General features: G+C 36.5%; 3 protein-coding genes across 3 annotated transcripts; 1 reads left to right on the top strand and 2 right to left on the bottom strand.

Moving 5' to 3' along the window:
• Positions 1–446: 446 nt before the first annotated feature.
• Positions 447–5,604, bottom strand: LOC105177200 (ATP-dependent zinc metalloprotease FTSH 4, mitochondrial). The gene is made up of 7 exons (XM_011100297.3): positions 5,352–5,604; positions 4,807–4,882; positions 3,331–3,576; positions 2,997–3,242; positions 2,766–2,890; positions 1,920–2,396; positions 447–1,415 (listed from the first exon to the last, which is right to left on the bottom strand). The coding sequence occupies exons 1-7, from the start codon at positions 5,376–5,378 to the stop codon at positions 510–512; spliced, it is 2,103 nt and encodes a 700-aa protein (XP_011098599.2). The 5' UTR covers positions 5,379–5,604; the 3' UTR covers positions 447–509.
• Positions 5,605–8,323: 2,719 nt separating this feature from the next.
• Positions 8,324–12,128, top strand: PM-ANT (Mitochondrial substrate carrier family protein). Its single transcript, XM_011100529.3, has 2 exons — positions 8,324–9,098; positions 11,269–12,128. The coding sequence occupies exons 1-2, from the start codon at positions 8,736–8,738 to the stop codon at positions 11,896–11,898; spliced, it is 993 nt and encodes a 330-aa protein (XP_011098831.2). The 5' UTR covers positions 8,324–8,735; the 3' UTR covers positions 11,899–12,128.
• Positions 12,129–13,578: 1,450 nt separating this feature from the next.
• On the bottom strand, positions 13,579–14,312 carry LOC110012387 (glutaredoxin-C6). Its single transcript, XM_020695621.2, has one exon. The coding sequence runs from the start codon at positions 14,219–14,221 to the stop codon at positions 13,790–13,792; it is 432 nt and encodes a 143-aa protein (XP_020551280.2). The 5' UTR covers positions 14,222–14,312; the 3' UTR covers positions 13,579–13,789.
• Positions 14,313–15,355: the final 1,043 nt, after the last annotated feature.

Consider the following 15,355-nt stretch of genomic DNA (forward strand, 5'->3'; position numbering starts at 1 on the left):
AGGCGGTTGTGAGTTCAGCTTTTTTTAAATTGGACAATGTCAATTCTAGATCGATCCAACACACCGTGCACCTTGATTGAGACGTAAACAAGATTTGGGAAAAAGTGTGTCAACTTCATCATACACTTATGAACTCGATCGGTTAGTACAGTAGACGAATGGCTAGAAGAGGGCCACCATTAGCTGCTTCATGGCGTGCACCAGATTGCATATAGAAAGAGTCTTCTTATGGCATATGGAATTGATTCATCATACATATCATAATTTACGTACTTACACCACTTGAACGCATTTCTTTGATTTTAACATATTAGGTCAAATTTTGAGCTGTCTAATATTTTATTTCTAATGAAAACATACCTTTTATGTCGTTTAGCCGATTTTATCGATCATTAAATTCCATACAAATTATATTATGATAAATGCTACAATTTGCATATTTAGAATTTTTGTTAAATCTTTTTTCAATTCATTAGATAAAATTTTTAAATGAAAGTTTACTTTGCAAGCTAAGATCCTACAGGGGCAATGCCTTTTGCAGCAGTTGCAGCAGCTGCTGCTGCAGCCGCGGCAGCTGATGCAGCTGCATTTGGGGTTGACGGTGGAGCAGCATCAGACTGTAAGTTACTTTGAGTTGCAACTATCTGATGTGGCTGTTGCTGAGAGTTGACTTGAGCAAGCAGGGTAGTGATCTGACTCCCCGACAGAGTCTCGTGCTCAAGCAAAGCACTAGCAAGAGCATGAAGCTCCTTATTATGTGTGGTAAGGATGTGCTTGGCATTGTTATATGCCCTTTCCAGAAACCCCTGCACTTCCCGTTCAATTAGGAGCCTAGTCTCAGTGCTTATGCTCTTACCATTATCATCATAGTTGTGGCTCACGACTCCCACCTGTTTGCTCATGCCATACTTAGTAACCATTGCTCTAGCCAAACTGGTTGCTTGCTGGAGATCATTTGACGCACCTGAAGTAACTTCACTTTCCCCAAAGATGAGCTCCTCCGCAACTCTTCCACCCATGCATACATCAAGACGAGCAAGCATTTGTTTACGTGAGACACTTGTCTCGTCTTTTTCCGGCAATTGGGTAACCATCCCAAGAGCCATGCCTCGTGGAATGATAGTTGCTTTATGAACTGGTAATGCCCCATCAGTATGTATAGCTACAAGCGCGTGACCTCCCTCATGGTAAGCTGTCAGTTTCCGTGACTCGGGAGATATTACTGCTGATTTACGCTCGCTTCCCATCATGATTTTATCCTTGGCATGCTCGAGATCAGCCATGGTCACTTCTTTGGCACCATCCATTGCAGCCTTGAGAGCAGCAACGTTGACCAAGTTCGCAAGATCAGCACCTGAGAACCCTGGAGTTCCTCTAGCGATGATCATGAGATCGACATCATCGGCCTTTAGAACCTGTGAGATGGACAAAAATTGAATTGAAGGTGGACTATCATGCATAAAATTGGCAGTTGGATCTGATTAGTACGTATTCTACCACAAAATTACGGAGGAAAGATAGATCAACTTATTCCACTTTATTTGGAACCTATAATCCTTGCACACTAGTATGATTTTATCAAAGAATAAACTGTCACTGCAGGACAATGAACTAAGACCAACACCAAACTGGACAATTCAGCACGAAATCATACCAAAACAGCTGCTTATACATACAGGTTTATTCGGGCAACCAGCTGCTTAAACATCAACAACCAGAAAATCATGTATAACAATAACAATAGAGGCTATTCAATGCAACATAAAAAGATCTTTATTAGAAGATATGAACAGTTCCTATTTAGAGATAGAAGAGGCCGCCCCCCATAATCATTAAGTTCATAAAAAGATGAGACAAGGAGGAGAAAAATAAACTCAGATCTCATATACCCAAACTCTGACCCATAGTCCAGGAATTACCTTTGACATGTAGGATTCCAAGATCTGCCTCCGGCCTTCAACATCAGGGTTTGAAACGACGACATGGCGATCAAATCGTCCAGGTCTCACGAGTGCCTTATCCAAGGACTCTGGAAAATTAGTTGCAGCAATCACAATAATCCCCTCATTTTGTGTGAAGCCATCCAGTTCAACAAGCAACTGATTTAAAGTCATCTTCATGTATTGCTGATCCTTAGGATTGCGGCTTCCTCCTATGGCGTCAATCTCATCAATGAAAATTATACATGGCCACCTCTTTTTGGCAGCAGCAAAGAGATCTCTTATTCTACGTGCTCCAACACCAACAAACATTTCTTCAAATTCACTGCCGTTGCAAGAAAAAAAAGGTACACCAGCTTCTCCAGCTATGGCTCTTGCTAGCATAGTTTTTCCTGTGCCAGGGGGTCCAACCAGCAGAACACCTTTTGGAAGCTTGCCACCAAGACGTATGAAGCGCTGCAGTGACATGATAGCTATATGAGAATCCAAACATATCTGGTACCTTCGAAGAATCTGGTAAGCCCGTCTCCCACATAACCCCTTTCTCCCACAAAAGGGGGAAAAAGACTAAGTGACAAAGTCACCAACTGTGGAGAAAAAGACGCAACAGCTGCAATACCTAGTCAACTAAAGAAAATATACCGTACATGCTGACACTGACAGGTCAAGAAATAAAATCTCATCCACAATGTGGATCACCACTTTTCTATTAACTAAAGTTTTACGACAAAGAGACCAATGCATATGTATTTTAAATCTCCTCTTTCTTTAGCATGAGGATGTGATAGAGAATTTCATAACGTTATAGACCCATGATGCAGTTACCTTAGGATCACGAAGGAAATGGACAATTTCTTCCAGCTCAGCCTTCGCCTCATCAACTCCCTTCACATCACTAAATTTTGTATTAATTTCCCTATGGGGTCGAACTTGTTCATGTACAGCAAGACCTGTTAAGAGCAAGGAATAAAGAGAAGTACAATACAATTTACTCACTCAGAGATGTAACTAAATCAAACTGCGAAAAAAGCCAACTTTGTTTAAAGATATCATTACCTTTACCAATCCCTCTATCCTCAATCAGCGCCCCAACACCTGAAATTAGGAGAAAGGCCAAACCCAAAGCACGCACTGTGCGCCATAACTGCTCCTTGAAATTTCCTCCTTCAGCGGTCACCATGTGTATAGGAGCACTTGCTGTACCAAGGATCCGATCTTTTGAAGATTTTCCCACATTTCTAAGAGCTGAAAGTGCTCCAATACCTTCTTCATCTACCTGTGAGCCTGCGGCTCCTGACAACCCTGTAAAGAAACCAAGTTAATGTGGATGGTATCTAGGGATGAAAACCAAAAACTCTCCCTCAGGTGGACCTCAAACACATATGCTCACTTTCATCAAGACGGTCAACTTTAACCAGAGCCTTGACATATTCAGCAATAGCTGATTGGTTAGAATGTAGTGAAGGTTGACTCTCAAACAACCTTATGACCGCCTCTGGATCATTTTGATGGTTGAGCTCCTTAAGATATGCAGTACCACCTGATCCAACATTATCACGGACTCTACGAGCTAGACTACCAAAATAACTCGATCCTCCAAGGGTGCTTGCTCTGACATTACTCGACAGTTCGTGCACTGCAAAAGAAAATTAAAGTGTGAGAATCATGGAAGGTATAGTTGAATAAAAACTGGTACAATAGAATGACTAATATGCTTTCTTTCAGTATATAACCATAATAAAGGAGCTAACGGCCGTATGCCAAAGGTAAAGTAATGCCTGAAAAGATAATAAATGCTCTTTGCTTATATACTTCCCTCCGCCACAATTAACATCATTTTAATACATTACGAAAACGACAAATTCTAGAGTTCAAACCATATATGATAATGGATTCATAGTTGTAAATGGTGCATGCCATGGCGCAAGGCGCGCCCTCAACGCCATTTTCATATAATGGCGCGCCATTTGCAAGCCCCAGTTCTTTTAGCCAGGGGCTTGAAAGAAGCTGGGTGAAACTCAATTTTGCCAAACACTGGGCTTCGCCCCGCATAATTAAAGGCTGGGTTTTCAGCCCAGCCTTTAATTTAGGTTTTTTTTTTTTTTCAGAAAAAAAATTGAAGAAGAAAAAATATAGAAATTTACAGAGAAAATAGGCTGAAGAGCAAAGACGTTAGGGATTTGCTGTTTTACACCTTTCTTAACACAAAGGAGAGAAGATATTCTACTTCAGTGATGGATACTTTATGCTTGTTTTCATTTTTATAATGATTATGTAGGATTTGTTTAATGGTTTTGCATATTTTGAACTCTTTGTTTTCCCTAAGACTTGTTGTTTTGCGTATTTCTTTTATGGTATGATGATTAAAATAATTCCTAGTTTGTGCATTTTTTATGTGAAATATATTGATGTATGAAATACATAATTTATTTATGTACACATGCATTGTGACTTAAAAAGGCGCCGCATTGGGCTGTTAGATTCCAATAATCATGTTCCACAAAACGCATGGTAAGACATATTTGTCTTAAAAGTCAGATGTTAACCAAATAACTTTAGTATTTAGAGATGAAACAACTACTACAACTAAAGATAAAACAAGGGATACTAACATGTCATGAAATAAGAGATGAAAGGAAGATCCAGAACAACAAATTCAAAGAATATGAGCAAAATAAATATCAATTAAGAACTTAGATTTAGGATTCAAAAAACCCGTCTGCAACCATATATCCCCAAAATTGTAAAGAACAATGAATCAGAGATTCAGCATCATATCCATGTACAAATTAAGATACAATGTGACAGTAACAATTAGTTCAATAGTTCAGGAAAAAATTGATGCAGTCCACAGAGTAATGCTAACCAGCATATCGTGAAGTTCGACAAGGTCGAGCAGCCAGATTGCTTAACTGCCTCAACTGGGATTCCTGCTTTTTGACCTACCATAACATTGTCCACAACATAATAAGGGAAAATCATCAATTTAGGCAAATAGAAACTTGGACGCAAAAGGACTATAATCAGATGGGCATTTCAAGCAAATTCAAAAGGGACAATCTGCAGAGAGCAATGATAAAACCAGAAAAATTAAGCAGAGCTAAAAGGGTTTTGATAGAAATGCAATCTTTTATCCTCAACCTCCGAATCAAAGTGAAAAGCAAAAAAAAAACCCAAGTTATCATCTTCTAATACAGCCAAAGCCAGCATAATTAACCAACCCCTCTCGAAATCCACAACAGACAAACTAATTATTTAGGAAAACGAACAGAAATAACTCCAAGATTAGGGGTTTGGCAACACATCCAACAGTTACTAAAGATAAGAAATTCTCATCGAAAATCTAAAATCTCAACACCAGACGAAGAACATCACATATAGAACATAAGCAATGAAGATTTTGCCACTAACCTCACTAAGAAGGCGCCTAAGAGCCATTTCCTATTCCAGAGTGACCCAAAAATTAGAAAAGAAAAATAAGAAAGAAATTTCCCTGTCGAAATCTCCTCTCTCCTCTCTCCTCTCTCCTTGTCTCTGTAAAACTTCTTCTATATCTATATATGTATTTATCTAAACTCGTCGATTTTTGAGTGCAAATGAGAAAGGGCGTCAAATGAGAAACCTTGGAGCTGAAACAAACAATACTAGAAGTGTTCATTTAAACCGCATCCGTCCAACCCAAATCAGGTCATGAACGAGTTGGGTTGGTTTTGGGGTAGTAAAAAATTGCCATGTTTGTTATATTTATTTGTATTCTTCTATAATAAATATATAACCATCTATATTTTATATATTGTAATTGATGTATCTTTTTTCTTATATATTTTTACTAACTATCACTATAGAAAAATGTATTTATTATTATAAATAATTATAAAAAGCATAAATTATTGTAAAATACTAATATGATTATGTTAGTGATTGATTGTACACCAAAAACCATCCCAACCTAATTAGATCGTAACGTACGGCTTTGATGAGTATCGAGTTGGGCTGGGACTAATTTTTTCAAAAGCTGCAAATATTGAGTCGGATTGAAAAATTACCTAAACAATACTGATATTTTTCAGCATTAATATATTGTTATTATTATTATTTAAATAAATATGAGAAGAACACTGATCTTGAATTAAAAAATAATAACGTTTATCTTATTTATAAAAAAAATATAATAACCATAATATTAATGAATAATTATATTCCACCTATTTACACAATTCTCTTTTATTTTTTGTGCAGTTATAAAAGAATCACCCCGGCTTATCACCGGCAGTCTGTTCAGGGTTCCAAATTCAACGATGGCAACTAAACACGAGGGTTGCGCTCATTGCGAGACTTAACCCAACACCTTACGGCACGAGCTGACGACAGCCATGCACCACCTGGGTCCGCGTTCCCGAAGGCACCCCTCTCTTTCAAGAGGATTCGCGGCATGTCAAGCCCTGGTAAGGTTCTTCGCTTTGCATCGAATTAAACCACATGCTCCACCGCTTGTGCGGGCCCCCGTCAATTCCTCACAATAACTAAAAAAATACGGGTATTGTGTAATAATATTGACACATATGAAGGGTGTATGTGTGATTTTTTAAAACAAGTATGATTGATTTGTGAAATAATATTAAATTTTTTTATATAGATATATGTATAATTTTTTAAAATGTAAAGATGTTGTGTGTAAATAAATTATAAATCCAGGAGTGTAATGTAATTATCCGTAATATTTATATTAGCAATTATCTTAAAATAAAAATCCAGAAAGCAGAGGGATAGGTTCCCAAATTGAACACTGTTGTTCATGCACACCTATCATAATTATTATATATAGAGACAGAGAAATAATTGAAAGTTTCATAAATTTGGTAGTATTACTTTGAATTTACTATTTTTTTTCTCTGCCTATTTAAGCATAAGTGAATTTCATTTAGAATTAACCAAAACTACTAAATTTATTTACAAAAATAAATTTAATCTGATTTAAAAAACACTTAAGCATTTTATTTTAATTTTCTCCGTATCATTGCTCAATTTTTGCAATGTATTTATGGTGTATATATAAGTATACTTAGATTTAACATAAGAGTTTGATATAGCGGTGGGTGGTCGGGTTGAATACTTCACATCCAACCCAACACATTCAGGTTTGAATTAAAATTTAGAGATATAAATTTACTCAATACGAAAATAAAAATATTGAATCAGGACTGCCATTTCGCTATAAAAATAGCATTTTACATTCTTCAATTGTAAACGTAATTAGCAGCATTTGACTTCTCAGGAGTAGTGGGAAGTCAAGATGCTCAGTGGTTTGGTGTTGAATCAATAAAAAGATGAGTTGGTTGGGCTTAGAACCATTTCGAACGGGTTAAAATAGGCAACGTTCTAAATATTGATATCTAGAATCAACCCAACTCAATGACTCAAAACCACCTATCATGAATCATACATGTTGGACCGTCTTTCCCATTATAATAATATGTAATTTATTTTATTCTTTCAAATTGAATATTCTATTAGTTTTATTAATATTTTTTAATGCTTGTAAAAAACAAAATTAAAACAAGCATATATGTGCCTCAATCGGGCCAATCCTGAGGTGGTTTAGGATTAGACCAGTCATGGATCGAGCTTTTTTCGAATTAATCCGTATCAATTTTGAATCAGTTTGATTTACTGTGCATCTTAATCGGAACAAGATTTGCCAAAACTTCATATACTAATAAAATCCGGTGACTTTGAAAAAGTAGTTGGTACAGCCGAAGAATGGCGAGAAGAGGGTTGGAGCCGTGTACCAAATTGCGTATAGAAAGAATCTTCTTATGGCATATGGAATTGATTCGTCATACATATCATAATGTACTTACTTGAACACGTTTCTTTTTAATTCATTAGATTATTCCTAAAAATAAATTTTATTTTAAATTTTTGAAAATTTATTTATTTAGCCCAACCCTTTTGAAAATGCATATTTTCAATAGAATTTTGCAGCTTAATCTACTGAAAACACACTTCTCGAACCATTATTTTAGATGTCACCACTGCCTAATAAAAAAGAATATGATATAACATATTGTCATGTCATAATAACTTTTAAAAAAAAAAAATTATATTATATTATACATTCAAAATATAACATACGAAATATCTATGTAATAAATCAAATACAAACACGTTCCCATTTATTACATCTATAAACCTAATTTTAGAACCATACGATTCAAATATATTTTTATTTATCACACAAGAACCCAAAACAAAAAAAAAAAAGAAAACAGAATGTTTTCATCCCATTAAAAAATTGAAAGTAAAAATAGAAACAAAACCAAACGAGTCTAATATTAAGTTAATGTTATTGTAGTTAGATTTGCATCATCAAAAAGTAGTGTTTACAATCCCATGGAGACGCCCTTTTAATCTCGACCCTACGCTCCAAATTCCAATCTTCCAGCACCTCTGTTGAAACCCGAATGAGCAATCCCCATCAAGAACTCCAACCGACGCTCTCTCCCACTTCTATATATATCCATTTCCAGATTACAAAAAACAGAAATAAGAACGGGAAAGAAAACTGTTTCTGCCGTCTGCACAGAATCAAAAGAAAAGAGAAGACGCGCCGTCGCTTTGTGCATTCTTGAACACTTCACAATTACGAGTTAGCTTAGTTTTCCCAATCAAGAGACTGATTCTTTTTCAAGAAACAGAGCTGGTAGGAAATAAGTTTGCTTCTTTATTGGGCTTGATAAAGTCAAAAGGGGGAAAAAGTTTGAATTGTTTTGCGCTTGTTTTCAAGAAAAGACTATGGTGGGAGTGGTGGAGGAAGGCGAGGCAGGAGAAGAGAAGAGTGGTGGTGCACTCCTTGCAAGAAAAGATTCCGGGTCGTCCAAGTGGTTGACCACTTTCCACCGAGATCTCACGGCGGGGGCGGTCATGGGTGGTCTGGTGCACACGATTGTGGCCCCAATAGAGAGGGCGAAGCTGCTGCTGCAGACCCAAGAGAGCAATATGGCAATCTTGACTCGTGGACCCCACAGGAGGTTTAGAGGGATGGTGGATTGCATTGTCCGTACTGTGAGGGAGGAAGGCATTTTATCCTTGTGGAGAGGCAATGGTAGTAGTGTGATCAGATACTATCCCTCTGTTGCTCTCAATTTTTCTCTCAAGGTAATATACAAGAATTTTTTTTCCTTTCTTTATGCGTTTTTTTTGTTTGTCTTGTGGAATTCTCTCATTTGTGTGCGTGGGCTGAGTTGTGTGAGGTTGAGGCTATGTTTCCACTTTCAAGAATCATGAATGATGGTGTAACATACTTTTATGATGTGTAATCCCGGTTATTGTTCGATATGTGGCAGCAGATTTTGATTGACCATTAGTGGAGAAGTTAATGCTTGAGGGTGCCTAGTTCTTTGTTATCTTGATAAGAAGAAGTGGTGATCATGTGGACTGCTGAGTCTTATCTTGGATGGAGCTCGATCCATTATGTTACTTTGGAAACTATGGCTTTTAGAGTGGCATCCGGGCTTGGAGATGGAGTTGTTATAATCTAATTTACTGAATTAGTCTTTTAATTTTGTTGTTGTGATCTCAAAGCCTGAGCTATTTACCAGAATGTGACCTTGTGTTGATCTTGGGTGGTTGTTTTTCTTTAGTATGAGTGCTGAGAAGGGTGATAGAATATGGTCGAGCTATTTGAGGTGGTTATTAAGGTAATGGAGACAACTGCCATCATCATGTTTAAGAAGGTGCTGGTGTTTCATAATGGCCAACGATAATCATGATCATGTTCATTTAGAAATTAATACGTGTTTTGTGTCTGTTTGAGAAGAGATCCAAGTAGTTATAGTGTCTAGTATTATTTTGTGATGTTCTTACTTGAGTATAGTTTGGATGCATAAGGAATATCATCGTAGATTAGAAACAATAGGATTGTAGTTTTTTCCCCCAAAAAAACCATTCTTGTTTCATGAGTTTCTTGAGCGCCACAGTTGAGCTATCTATTCTGTGCCAATTATTTTAATTGAGTAAACTCAAGTTATTTAAGTTCAGGTAGCCTTTATATTCAAGTGTCAAATTGACAAAGATAGTTGTTTTTGTATGATACTAAAACTCCTCTAGTTAAATTTGATTTTTCACTGACGTTACTGCCTCCGGCCCCTATGTTAGATGGCAATGATATTTTGTATCTAATGGCTATTGTTAACAAATTGGGAAATATTACTCTTGCCATGCACTCAGTAGGTTTCCTTTGAAACAAATTAATTGGGTAAGGGTAATGAATAAAGATGTACGAGGGTAATAAGACTCTGCGTGAAGAACCCGAAGGTATATGATGTGAGGATAACATTTGTTGTTGAGAATATAACTAGACTTTTGGAATTATGGCAAGTTCTCCATAGGAAATGGATGGAGATATTACTAAATTGAAGTTCTTCTCATTCGATATTATGGCAGTAATTGCCACTTCTGCCATTCCGACTTTCTTCAAGTTCAGTTCTCTGCGGTAATCCTGTAAGTGTTTGTAGGAAGGAGAACAAGCTAGATGTTTAAGTTGGTATGAGGTAATCAAGGCTACTCATTATTTGCTTACCCGTTACAACTCAACTACTCTTGATCAAGCCTTTAACTTGTCTATTGACTCTTCTTTCACACTGCCGTAAGCTGAGCTCCCTCCATAAGCTGAGCTCCCTCCATGATGCGATGTTACAAATAAACTTCTCAATATCTTGTGCCATGGGAACAGTAAGATATCAAAATAATATTTGAGCTATCTCTGAGATTAATGAGGTCATTACCTGCCCGCTTAAGAACTGACAGGAGAAAGTAGCCCTTTAACCTCATATACACAAAGCAAATTGATGTTAAGAGCTTCTTGAATACTGTGTTGCTAGAGATAAACTGAGAGATGCTGACTCCCCAAACTTGTCGAAACTTATTTACTTCAGAACAATAGTCAAAGATGTGAAAGCAACAGAACTCTGCTTGATGTTTTGCAATTGTATGCTTTTTACTATAAGAGTAGGACCACATAGTTGAAGATGGAGACTGGCACTTTACTATATGATGTTTGAGAAACTGGATGTTCAATGCAGTTGTTGGATAGATTCTTATCATCCATTTTTATGCTTCATTCTCAAAGCTTGAAATCAAATGGTGATCTGCTGTCAGGACATAATGATTAATGAAGAAGTTTAGTAAAAAATGTGAAATTATTTGCAAAGTATGACCTCAACATCAATTCCCGTGACTTAAGTTACAATATTACTAATGCAAGACAGACAAGAACGGCAACATTTGGTGACATGTTCATGATATAACCTCATGTATCTTTTGACAGGATCTATATAGGAACATCTTGCGTAGCAACTCACGAGAAGGTGCTTTTTTATCTGGACCATCTGCCAATTTCATTGCCGGATCTGCAGCTGGTTGCACAACGCTGATCATAATCTACCCACTCGATATTGCACATACACGCCTAGCCGCCGATATTGGAAGAACTGAAACTCGTCAATTCAGAGGCATTTGCCACTTCCTGAGTACCATACACAAGAAGGACGGAATTCGAGGGATTTACAGGGGTCTTCCTGCCTCTCTGCAAGGAATGGTTGTACATCGAGGCCTTTATTTTGGTGGTTTTGATACGATAAAAGAGATTATGTCAAGAGAATCTGAGTCAGATGTGGCCTTGTGGAAACGGTGGGTTGCTGCTCAAGCGGTCACAACAGCAGCTGGGCTGTTATCATATCCACTCGATACAGTTAGGAGGCGGATGATGATGCAGTCAGGCTTAGAGAAACCGATGTACCATAGCACACTGGACTGTTGGAGGAAGATATACCGAATAGAGGGTTTGACCTCCTTTTATCGTGGGGCGATGTCAAATATTTTTAGGAGTACAGGAGCAGCAGCTGTTTTAGTTTTGTACGATGAGATCAAGAAATTCATGAATTGGACTGGCTTATAGCAAATAGGGTCGTTTTGGTCCGTCCACACGATTTGGACTTGTAGTATAGAATGACACAAACTACACAGGCACAAAATAGATGGTATAGCAGCCAATCACATTCAATCTAATTGCGAGCTGAAGTGTAATGTGTACAGATGAATTTGTAAACCCCATCATTGTTTCTTGGCCCTATGACGACACAACCTATTCTTTTGGGTTCTGGAATAAAGCAGCACATACTTGAGAAATTCTTGAAACTTTGCATAAAAATTCTTGCATCAGTTAGGTTTTTCTTTTGTGATTATGTTGAACAAGGGAGTTTGCAGAAACCTCAAAGCTGGCTGTTTGACTGCCATGGATTGGCCCGATTCTTCACATGCATCTCAGGTCAGAACTTACAGCTTTGCTCTTAGCTATGGGTGTTTTTAGTAAAGTTTAGAATGTCTACTTAGTGTTGCAATGATATTACTATGCTATTAGGTTATTGAGGTACATATAGATACCATAATATTGAAGTTAAGGAAATATTTGATGTAAGATGATGATGGAATATGTGAAGCAGTTAGGGAAGTAAAATCAAAGTGGAAAGCCCATAAAGATGAGTTAAGCAGAATAGATGGAAAAGGAACACTAAAGAGGCTTTTTGCAACTTTAGACTGAGTTGGAGATGAAGAGTGAAGCGAACATCACCAGCACATCCAATTATTATTCATTAGAGTTGCAGATTCTCTAAAGGTGTGAGTGACAGTGTTCAATAATTGTGGGTCTGCATACGTAGGAATCACTAATAACTAAGAGAGGTGTGGAGGGTTTTTTTCTTTGTTTATCTCTTTCTCTTTCTCTCATCCTTCCCTTCATTTGGAAACATCTTTGCCCATCATCCTCCATTACTTTTATTTTTTTTTAAAAAAAAATTTAATTAGACTGAAAGTTAGGAGTTGTAAAATGTTTGAGAAAACAATCCATATTTACACGTTTACTAATAAGTCATAAAGATTGGTGTATGATTTTGTCCGAAAAATGAATCATAAATAGCAAATGGAAGGTGCAGAAAATGCTCACTACATTTACTCTATTCCTCCCATCTATCACTTTCTTCTGTAAATCTATAAAATTTCTTTTCTAACGCTTTCACTTTAAAAAATAAATTTAAATTTCTGAAGAATAAGTCTAAATGTTATTAAAAAGAGTGTTAACAACAACGGCCAATAGACACATGGAATGGGAGGCCATTTCAGTCATTTTAATATTTTTTTTTAATTATTCAAATATACTACTTTTTCTCCCCCATCCACCCTTTTCACTCATCACTCTTGTCCACATTCTATTGGAATTTGCATCACCATCACTTCATCCCCATCTCTCTCTCTCTCTCTCTTTTTTCACCTTCTTTTAACTTATCTACACTTGTTATTATTTACTATTTAATATATATAGAATTCTAACTCATAAAATATAACTTGAAAAAGGAATCATATGATAATGGGTCCCAAGTTTTGAACAACATTAAAGTTTGCAAATTCAGAAATCCCTCTCACACTCTTTCTTACTCAAAACTAGTCTGTAATGGAGCACATCTAGCTATTTCAAATGCCGTCAAGAACCAATCAATTCATTCTCTAATCCTCCCCATAAATATATCCATAATTGTTGGACTCTTTTGCATTACTTTATTCTTTTTTCCTCAAGCATTCATAATTTGAAAAACTTCTCAGAATTTATCATTCAAGAAACATCACAATTCCACATAAATTTATCATCAGCAGGCTACCAAACCAGTAATTCACATAACTCCACCTTACAATAATAATATACTTATAATAACAAGAAAACCAGTAATTTCCTGTCCTAAATTACGATCATACTATTCATAATTATTGCCACAAATTTTAGTAATTCACAAATTTATTCAGCTAATTAAGAGTTCATTTCTCAGAGCACCAACTTCCACAAGCATAGGCACGAGATTATTACTCAAGTGCAACGCCACCAAGCTCTCCAGCCCCCCCACCCACGCGCCGCCTATGTACAGCGCAGGGGAGACAGACGCGCCGCCGCCGTTGGCGTTGGCGTTGCGTGCTTTAAGTTCGCTCATCTCGTCTTCCTCCAGCTCGATGACGGTGGGATGGACGCCGATGGTGGAGAGGAGGCGCTTCATCACGTGGCACATGCAGCAGGAAGAGCGGCTGAAGATGATCACGGGGTTTTCAGATATGAGGCGCTGGATGCGGGTCTCGGCGGACTCCGCCACATCGATGGCGAAGGGAGATGCGGCGGTTGGGGTGAGTTCGAGGAGGACGCCACCGTCAGCTAGCGCGCCGTAACAGCGGAGGCCTTGCATCGTGGTGGTGGTGGATGAAATAATTGAGTGGGAGTAGTTATCGTGACAAATTTGTGAAGGGAGTAGGGCAGCGAGTAAATGAGTACGTGGAGAAAGGACTATGGAGTTATTATATACGTAAAAACACGAGGGGGGGGGGGGGGGGGGGGAGGGGTACGGTACGCTTTAGACTTTAGAGATTATTGACACACGATTATTTTTTTTTATTTATTTATGACCGATTATTATATCTATATATCTCTTCAATATTAACTATGATGCTAGAAAATTCTAAAAAAAAATTAATTATACGATAAATATAAAATACTTATTTATAATTAATTTGAATAAAAATTTTCACTATGATAGTGTGTCACTGTATGTCACGAACTATACATAAAAAATTAAAGGGATGAAGACATAGGGGAAAAAATTGTAAATTATAAATATTTTTTTATTTTTTTAAATAAAAAAGTAATATAAAATGAATTCCTTTTGAATTTAGTCACTACACTTAATAAATAAAATTTAACCATTATGAGAATTAAGCTAATTTTTTTAATAAATTAAATATTATGTATATGTTTATATTATTTTCATAATATATTTACATAAATTGACGAGTTAAAAAGATTATATTATCTTATCGAATAATGGATGTTGTATTTTTTATCCTATATTTTATAAATTAATATTTCTGATCCTATAAAATTAGTATATGAAATCATGTCTGAGAGGTTTTTTAACTTTATAAGACCAAAAATATTAATATCATAAAATATGAAATTTAAAATACAATAGCTGTTATCTTTTGAGATTAGAAATAGAGTATTAATTAGCTTTATAATAAAAAGAAATAAATTTATATAAAAATTGTTAGGTGATGAGGGCATGGGTTACATCACAGAGGTACATATTACGTAAGTTGTGCTGCAAAAAGAAAACTTAAATTATTACTAATTGGAGTTGGGCATGCGGGAGATGTATGAAACATGTCTTCTCACGCTCCCGAGAAACGTGTACCTACTTGCTCTCCATTTTATCTGCTTTTTTTTTTTATTTTTTTATTAGCTAACTTGAATATACTCACCCTCCAGGCATGTTCGTGACCTAAAAAATCATAATCAAATTAAATTTAATTGAATTAAATTAATT

The sequence above is a fragment of the Sesamum indicum genome, linkage group LG1 (assembly GCF_026168435.1).
Source record: "Sesamum indicum cultivar Baizhima isolate 11 linkage group LG1, ASM2616843v1, whole genome shotgun sequence".
NCBI lineage: Eukaryota > Viridiplantae > Streptophyta > Magnoliopsida > Lamiales > Pedaliaceae > Sesamum > Sesamum indicum.